This window comes from Anguilla rostrata, chromosome 13, assembly GCF_018555375.3.
Source record: "Anguilla rostrata isolate EN2019 chromosome 13, ASM1855537v3, whole genome shotgun sequence".
Taxonomy (NCBI): Eukaryota; Metazoa; Chordata; class Actinopteri; order Anguilliformes; family Anguillidae; genus Anguilla; species Anguilla rostrata.
The window spans coordinates 10,697,933-10,707,210 of record NC_057945.1 but is presented as its reverse complement, the minus strand read 5'-3'; the positions used below and the strand labels follow the sequence as shown (position 1 = coordinate 10,707,210).

The window sequence follows — 9,278 nt, the reverse complement described above, 5'->3', positions numbered from 1 at the left end:
GAATTTTATTCCACTGAAATGAATATTTCTCCTAAATATATTAGGTGCTCTTTTCAAAGCCTGGAGAGTCTCAGTGGCCATACAGTAAGTATCTTGTCAAAGATAATTCTATTGGACGATACGGTAATCTGATGTCATCTGTTATGTTTTAGAGCCAGCCATTGCATGATTGACAGGTGGTAAAGGGGTGGCCATGCAAACATCATGCCTATGCAATTTGCCAGTCAAAGCCTTCTGCCTGTGTGTGAGTCATTGTACAGGTAGAGTGCCCATCAAAGGGCACCTGGTCTGCTTGGGCGTCTCCCTCTCATCATCCAGGGATTTGCCTGGCAACCATTGCCAAGCGCCAAGTAGAGCGTGTCATTGTGGCGGCATGACCTAACGTCTGCTGGGAGCTCCACGACCATTCTGCCCCATAAAAATCACCTCAGAGCCACCTGTGCTCACTGCAAACACAAATCACACACACCTCACACTCACAGTGTCTGCACTGCACTCAACCAGGATCAGTGTCTGCACTGCACTCACCAGGATCAGTGTCTGCACTGCACTCAACCAGGATCAGTGTCTGCACTGCACTCAACCAGGATCAGTGTCTGCACTACACTCAACCAGGATCAGTGACTGCACTCACCAGAATCAGTGTCTGCACTGCACTCAACCAGGATCAGTGAGTGCACTGCACTCACCAGGATCAGTGACTGCACTGCACTCAACCAGGATCAGTGTCTGCACTACACTCACCAGGATCAGTGACTGCACTGCACTCAACCAGGATCGTTTGTGCACCTGATTGTGTTTCCTTTTAAAGCCAGGATTTGATTCTAAGTTTGCACTACAGATATTCTGAATCATTATCGCTCTGCAGTAAAATTCTGCATAACTCATCAGGACCAGTCTCTGCACTGCACTCACTGGGATCAGTGTCTGCACTACACTCAACCAGGATCAGTGACTGCACTGCACTCAACCAGGATCAGTGACTGCATTGCACTCGCCAGGATCAGTGTCTGCACTGCATTCAGCCAAGATCAGTGATCAGTGTCCGCACTGCACTCAACCAAGATCAGTGTCCGCACTGCACTCACCAGGATCAGTCTCTGCTTGGCAACACTGAATTTGTGTTTCCCTTTTACAGAAATGTCTTTTAGAGAGCAGATTTTGAATTCTATAGGTTTGCACTACAAAATGATTTTAGAATTCATTATCGGCTCTGCAGTAAAACTTTGTGTCATAACTCAGTCTGAGAGACCAGTGCATCTTGGGCCAGTCATTTATACATTCCAGACATGCACCTTTTTGTAAGTGCAGTTGAAATATGTTGCATGAATATATTATCTGGAAGGGAACCTAAAGGGGGCACTGGTGCATGTGTTTTCGACAGTTACGGAACATTTTGTCTTGGACAATGCGCAACAACAAATGTTACGCAATATTTATCAATTACAGGTTGGGGACTCACAAATAACAGTTGAGTGTTGAACTTCAAGAAAAGGAGCATGGTGACAGCCATTCATTATTCATAATAGGCCTGAGCCTATACTTAAAAACAGGGGCAGATGAATCTTTGTGAAACTTTCGTTTTGATTTCTCTTCATAGCATGCCCCAGGTTTAATTGAGCGATGTGTGCAGTGAAACTATTTTTCAATTGTTTGCGATTGTCATCGCGTCTCCATAGCATTTCTTCCTGCCGTTAGCCGCGAGATTATTATTACAGCAGCATGCTAACGCTGGAAGTGAGCTCAAGCGTAAAGTCGCACAAAAGAAACGTTCTTGCCGGTACATGCCAGTGGAGTGCGAGGTTAACCGCGGGCTGAGACAGATTTCCTCCCGGGATTTAAACATCCTGACCGCAGAACACATCCTGGACAGTCGGTTGTGGAATCGGCTGTGTTGTGGAATCCTTTTTTAACATGGTACCCTGGCAGCTAGGCCTTCATCCATTCATGGATGAGGTGCATCAGGTCTCTCTGTGTTTCCGTAATTCCAAGGCTCACCTCGTTTATAAAATCCAACTTTCACTGAACTTTGGGCGAGGCTCCACAGTCTTCTAACAGCTACCTTTCTATCAAGCACAAATACCCATTGTGCTAATCAGAAACAGCATTAATCAATATACCAATACAATGTTCACCCTCCAGTCTTCTGTATAAACACACACGCACACACATATAATGAATTCACTGTTCCTGAAAAATATGCTGGGTACTGGACTGCCTCGCTATTTTGTTGGAATTGGAATATTTATCCTTTTCACACCAAAGGGGACACGAAAGGCTGCCAGCATTTGAGAGAGAGAGTTCTGGCACGAGCCACGCACTCTGTCCACAACCCCCTCTTATTTATGACAGGAGTTAAAGACAGAGACTTAATGACATTATAAATTCAAGCTGCCGTGTCCCCCCCTCTGAGAGCTAACCTGATATGTGGAGTGAAGGGTGAGAGAGAGAGAGAGAGAGAGAGAGAGAGGGAGGGAGGGAGGGAGGGGAGAGAGGCCCCAATCAGGCCTGGCCCCTATACAGAATATGAATCAGCACAACGCTTGTATGCTGACTGCAGATGCTTGGGAACTGGAGTTTCATGTCATTCCATTCTTCTTAAAGTAATTTGCCATTGAGGGTGACTTATGGAGTGACATTAATTTGACCACAAGAAAGTTAATTTATCACCGTGGATTGATTACGCCGTGCTATTATTATTCAGCAGTCATTTTGTTGAGATATGTACTGGGGTGTGCTGCAGGGCCTATGGCACATCCCACCAAAAATAGTCAGAGAGGACTGGTGGTTGTATTTTTGATGACAGTGATAATGATTATCTTGTACAATGAGTAAACAAAATAGCTGTCTCTGCATATGGAGTACAGTAGTAATGTTGACAGGCTGTAAACATGAGCACATAAACTCGGGATTATGGACAGGCTGTTCACCATTCTTACTGCCGTGGTAACCTTTGGAATGGGGGTCTGTTTTTGAAAGCATTTTCCTGGAATGGTTTTCCTTGTTCCTGAGTGAAGGTGCCTTTGCACCTTGTGGTCACGCACTCACAATTGATCACTATGTTCAATTATATCATCCTTAGTTTTAATGTATAGGGTGTTTTACTCCACTAAGAAGCACTTTGAGTAGCTTGATTCAAAGGTTCTCTACAAATAAAGTTTTTTATTATTATAATTGTCCAGTTCCACGTTTTGATGCTTCACCCAAACAGATGCATGTAAAAAAAATGTATCTTTCATGGCACAAATACAAAAATATGTTTCTAATTCTAGGATTAAATAATTGTTGCTATTACAGATATGGATGTAAAGTAACAATCAAGGAAATTTTACGATAAAATATGTTATGACAGAACAAAAAAGGCTAATAAAAAGGCTAATAAATACATTTATAAAATGACTGACAATGATCTATATCCCTTTATCCTGCAAAAAAAAGAACAAACAAAAAAACATTATTTTGCCTATTATTCTCTTCTCTTAAATTTTGTGTATATATGCTGCCAAGAAGATATTGAATAAGTAGCTTATAAATTGTTTTATGTTGTTACTCACGTTATAAAAATAGTTTACTAGACTTCTAACAAATACTAAGACTACCCTCTCTTTTATAATTAAGCACAGTTCAAAAGTGACAAAAATAAAACATGATAAAACATTTTTTTAGCAGTGTAATAGCCCTGTGTTTAATACATCAGGGAACGGTAAGAAACAAAAAAGTAGGCTACATTACATGAGAATATGTCGGTTTCAAACTATGGGGCTGACCTAGCCTTTAGTCTACCCTTTTAACCCTTGTGTTTAAAGAACTGCAAAGAGCTTGAATAAACGGCTGCTTTAAATGACATAATGCAAAGAATAGGTCTTAGTACCGTTTTCATGTCGAGCATGACTCATAGCTGTAGAAAGAGCAAAGAAGATTTTAAAAGAAATATTGCACTTAAATTAGTTTAGACAGCATGACATCAGAGAGTAATTAAACTGGTTTTTGTTGGAATTCCGTTTCCAATTCCTGAGTTCAGGTTTGTAAAGATTTCTGAGCACCTGCAGGTTTCTGTGTGTGAAATATTTTCACTGGACGAGGTTCAAAACTTAGAGGGGGAAAAAAAACTCTTCAGCGGCAGCATTACGCCATTCTTCCCTCTTGGAAAAAGTGGGATTTAAACAAGTCTCTTACAAGATATCGAGCAGAATTGCAGGAGTTTAAGGGAAGTCAAGTTTCCCCTCTCAATGCAAACCGTTCTCCCGGAGTGCCTTCTCTTCGCTGGAAAGCACAGCAAGAAGAAAGCGATTTGTATCACTATGGTACTGAATAGCGGAGCGGGAGAAAACGGTTTGCACACTTTAATTCTCCAAAGGAAACAGAATTTCAGCCTACAGCTGCTCTTTTGCAAAGTCGTTCATGTTTTCTTATTTCAAACTGGAAGAACCTGTGAGCATTTCTTTCTCGGTGAGATTCAAAGGAAGATCAGAGGATGAAAGTACAGAAACGTATCCCTCTTTTCCTGGGGTGTTGGACTCTGTTTTACCTGGAATTTATCCCCGCGATATTGAGCCACACAGGGACCGCACACGGCGCATCTGAACACTTACAGGAAGATAACACGGGCGTTGGACACGAGGGATCACAGCCCAGGAGCGCGGGTACAGCTAAACTCATGGTGGGGAATTACGGCACCGCGCTGCGAAAACCCACGAATGGAGCGCGTATCACGCGCATAAGGACGGGACCCCCGCTGATTAAAGGCGAGTCCACCAAAACCAAAACTTTGACAACAGTGACAGCGCGAAGCAGCGCAGCATCTAGTCAAGTTCGAGGGGCGATAAATTTAGGAAGAAAAGAGGCAGCGCGCTCTTGGGTACCTGGAAACACCGCTAGAGCAAACGCCCCTACAGCACCATGGGCTTTAGCCGCACACGCAGGCAAAGTCCCGGAAGGACGGGGGAAAGTAAAGACTGTCAAAACAGCTTCGACGCCGACCAGGACAGGACAGCAGAAAACTGCTGTTTTGCATAAACATGCCTCTCTGCTCGCGCAGAGGAGTTCGCAACCCGCTGAGACGCCCGGTGATAGAGACACTCCAAAGCACCCGCTGGTGACCCCACATGACTACATGTTGTCACTGTATTGGTCACTGTCCACGGGAGAAGTCAACAGCAGCGTGTTACACGAAGCTGGTTTGGCCAATACTATCACCAGTTTTGTGGACAAAGGACAAGGTAAAACGCGAGGTCATATTTGCAAAGGGAAAGAGCGAGTCTACTTATGAATAACCATGTTCCACCTCTCTCTCTCGCTCTCACGCGTACATACACTCACAGTATAGCAATGCTTTTCAAACAACTTCACAATCAAACGCAAATGTTACAACCACAATAATCAGAATGGGAAATATCTCATTTGTTTTAAAATAAAGCCTGTTTTTTCAGTAGTTTTTAACTTGTGTGCATTAGTCATCAGGCCTGAGCGTCAAACCTGAAAGTCAATGGAAAAGTTTTTTTTTTTTTGTTTGTTTCCGCGGGGCATCTCAAGTAAATGGGAATATATGTACAAACACCTGATGCAACCAAACACATTCCAATATTTGTATTACCTTACTGAGATCCACGGTTGTTGTTCTGTGAAAGGCGATTGTACTGCACAGCTGGGCCAATACAAAAGCAACACAACAATGTGCTGTGATCCCTCGATGTTGAAGGAAGACAATCAGTAAAGAACAAACAGAATCTGAAGCAAATTGTGGCCAAAGTAATATATTGTACAGCTACTACTACTATGTCTTTGATAGTTGACTGATTTTCTAATGATACAGGCATGTGTGAACACATTAATTGCAAATGTTACGTGACATATTTGAGATTAGATATAGGCTACACAGTTTGGATGTACATCTTGTGAGAAAATGCAGCACACTGGGCTGTGTCTACTGTTGTGGGAGTGGATTATATAAGTAGAAAAATGTCATTGAGTTCCCTTGAATATGCTTTTTGTTTAGCGATGTGCATTTTGCTCAACTTTCATAACTCATTTTAAACACAGGGATTTTTCCCTTTCTTACATAACATAAGCATTACTGTCAGTCACGATTAAAGTCATAATTCTGAGTAACAAACAGTAAAAAGTAATGCATTCTTATATTTTTTTTTGTCAAAATGGAGGACAACCCAGGGGACAAGATTTTAATAGAGACCAGAATTCCAAGTGGCAACTCATGATTATTTCATTAGTGTTACTACCTCTGGCAGATATTTATCATGTGTTATGGACGTACTAAAAGATAACAGCAAATGTCGCCATCAAGCAAAGACAAAGGTCAATAAAATGAGCATACATTAAAATCTAAAAGCGGTTAAAATAGTATTTTCACAAAGTACAAACAAGCGAGCGACATTTTAAGAGCGGCCCGTGAAACAATGGAAGCCTCGTTTGCCAGCTTCCCGTCTGTGGCGGAATAATTCCGATTCCCCGGCACTGGGGTGTTGGGTTTGTCGCCGCGTCAGTCGGCTGCTGCACAGCCCTCTCACGTCTGATGTACGGCTCCAGAAAGGTAAATAAACACAGACTATAGGGCTACAAGTAGGTGGCCTCAGTGCGTTATTTTCTTTACCAAGCAAAACCGTTTAAAAGAATGTTTAAACAATGTTTGTTTAATGTTCCTAGCTGTTAAACGTTTACATTCAAAGTAGTTAATGTACTTTTAATTTGTACTTTATTTATACAACTTGTCTTTTGCACATTTTAGCCCTGACCTCTTCCCTGTATGGACAGAAGTGGCCTTCCTGATCTCTATAGAAAGATCTTATATTTTATAATGTCTTAAAAACTGAGTACGACATCCTCTTGTTCTTGTTCTCTGCGCTGCCCTCTCATTTCATTATCAAAATCTATCATTGAAGATTTTCTTATTTTTCATAAGAATATTGGTAAAACATTGGTAACACATTTTGGGTTAATAATATCACAACAAAATTCTATGTGCACAGTACAGCACATGTCTGTTTGTGATCGTGCACAAAAATCTGTTGAAACAAAACTGAAATTACATTGAAAGGACTTATTATTAGTAGTACATATTTTATGATGGTAAGTTCATTTGGTTTAAGGCTCCCATTCCAATGTTCCCAGGGTATAGGAATGAAAACGTGTTTTTAGTGTGTTTTTTGGTCATTCTGTCAAAGCTGCCGTTCCTGGAGCACGGTTTGTATGGGGGCATTGGACCTGGACCTGCCGCTCGGTCCGGTGTGACGGTGTTTCTGGTCGGTTCTCCCCGCAGACGAGTGGCAGCCGCAGCTGAGGAGGCAGAGGTACCAGTTCAACATCAGCTCCCTGGAGAAGGAGGGCCTGCTGGGGGCGGAGCTTCGGATCCTGCGGAAGAGGCAGGCGGACCCCCGCAGGGCCCGGTCCACGGGGCCCGTGTTCAGCCTGAGGCTCCTCACCTGCCCCGCAGGTAAGCAGAAGGCCGCGCTGCTCCAGACCCGAGCCGTGGAGGACCGCGACGCGCCGAAGTGGGAAGTGTTTGACATCTGGAAACTCTTCAAGAACTTCAAGAACGCAGCGCAGCTGTGCTTCCAGCTGGAGGCGGCGGAGCGCGGCGGGCGGCCGGCCGACCTGCGGACCCTGGGCTTCGGCCGCCAGGGGCGCCAGACCAAGGAGAAGGCCTTCTTCCTGGCGTTCGGCCGCACCAAGAAGCGGGACCTCTTCTACAACGAGATCAAGGCCCGCTCCGGCCACGACAACAAGACGGTGTACGAGTACCTGTTCACCCAGAGGCGGATGCGCCGCGCCCCCGCCGCGCGGGGCAAGAAGCCGCTCAAGAGCCCCAGGCCGCGCTGCAACCGGCGGCAGCTCCACGTCAACTTCAAGGAGATGGGCTGGGACGACTGGATCATCGCGCCCCTGGAGTACGAGGCGCACCACTGCGAGGGGGCGTGCGACTTCCCCATCCGCTCCCACCTGGAGCCCACCAACCACGCCATCATCCAGACCCTCATGAACTCCATGGACCCCGACTCCACCCCGCCCACCTGCTGCGTCCCCACCCGCCTCAGCCCCATCAGCATCCTCTACATCGACTCCGCCAACAACGTGGTCTACAAGCAGTACGAGGACATGGTCGTGGAGTCCTGCGGGTGCAGGTAGCGGTTCTATGGTCGCCGAGGAAACCCGCCGTCAGCGTCCCACCCCAAATCTCACAGGGATTCAGAGCCTCAGAGCCTCTGATCAGCCTTATCAGACTACAGAAAGGGTGCTGGACCTTGCCCCATGGTTGGCCCTTGGTTTCAAGTCAAGCCTACCCATTAGCGAGAAAAGATTTGGGTGATTCATATCAGTAGATGATTCATATCAGATCTGTTGACTCATATCGGTTGGTTGTTTCGATCCCTTATCACATAGACTTAGTTTACTGGTAGCACTGGCAGATTAATGAAGTGTCAGGAAGTTTCTGATTAATTAAGTGCTTCCTGGTGCAAAATTCCACACACAGCAGTCAGTGGTGGGTCGAGAATGTGGACCATGTTCAGACCCAGAATGCAAAGTGCTTCTGAATGACACTAAGTGCCCGCATGGTGCCTTCCTGCACTCACTCCCCCACCCCCACCCCTTCTAGGGAAAGATCCATACAGTTTTTATCTAAGGCCACCATTGATTTGAATCCCCAAACTTCCAAACAAACCTGCCAATTACTGGTTAACTGAATGTAAGAAATAGCCATTATTCCGTTATATTGCTATGTGGAAACCAGTAGATAACAGCATTGTAGAATAATAATAATGCAACATATAAATTAGAACATATAAATTAAACTTCCCATTCATTGTGTATATGTTTATACTGGTTTTGAATTAAATAGATTGATATTTTGTTATGGAGTGAAGACTTTTATTTACGACACAATGGGAACGTCTATTTGTTTGCATTTATAAATTTATAAAAGCTGTACGACGCGGTTCTCTGTGTGCACGGATGTAGCTGCTCTCAGCCTCTGGAGTTATGCTCATATCTGAAAGCCAACAGAAAGGAGATCCGGGCCATCCTTTATGTTCGTTTAATCACCTAATGGTAATCAGCTGTTTTCCAGCTGCTGATTTTGCTCTGGAATCGACGTGTGAAGGAGCAGCACAGGATAATGAGAGCTTTATGTTGCCTATAAACTCTCAGGTCCAGGGCTCACTTCTCTGTACGAAAAAAAAACAAACAAAGCAAAGTTGTGCAAAGCTGTTATCATATTTGGACCCCCAATGTCCATCAACTCACAAAATGAAAAATATATTAAAACC

General features: G+C 44.3%; 1 protein-coding gene across 1 annotated transcript; it reads left to right on the top strand.

The window, feature by feature from the left end:
• Window positions 1–3,861: 3,861 nt before the first annotated feature.
• Window positions 3,862–8,597, top strand: gdf5 (growth differentiation factor 5). Its single transcript, XM_064305841.1, has 2 exons — window positions 3,862–5,219; window positions 7,274–8,597. The coding sequence occupies exons 1-2, from the start codon at window positions 4,475–4,477 to the stop codon at window positions 8,137–8,139; spliced, it is 1,611 nt and encodes a 536-aa protein (XP_064161911.1). The 5' UTR covers window positions 3,862–4,474; the 3' UTR covers window positions 8,140–8,597.
• Window positions 8,598–9,278: the final 681 nt, after the last annotated feature.

What these genes read in the sequence shown, in the direction of transcription:
- gdf5 (XM_064305841.1), top strand. Translation starts at nt 4,475, where the DNA reads ATGAAAGTACAGAAACGTATCCCTCTTTTCCTGGGGTGTTGGACTCTG. An exon ending in TTTTGTGGACAAAGGACAAG is followed by an intron (nt 5,220 to 7,273) that starts GTAAAACGCGAG and finishes TTCTCCCCGCAG; the next exon opens with ACGAGTGGCAGCCGCAGCTG.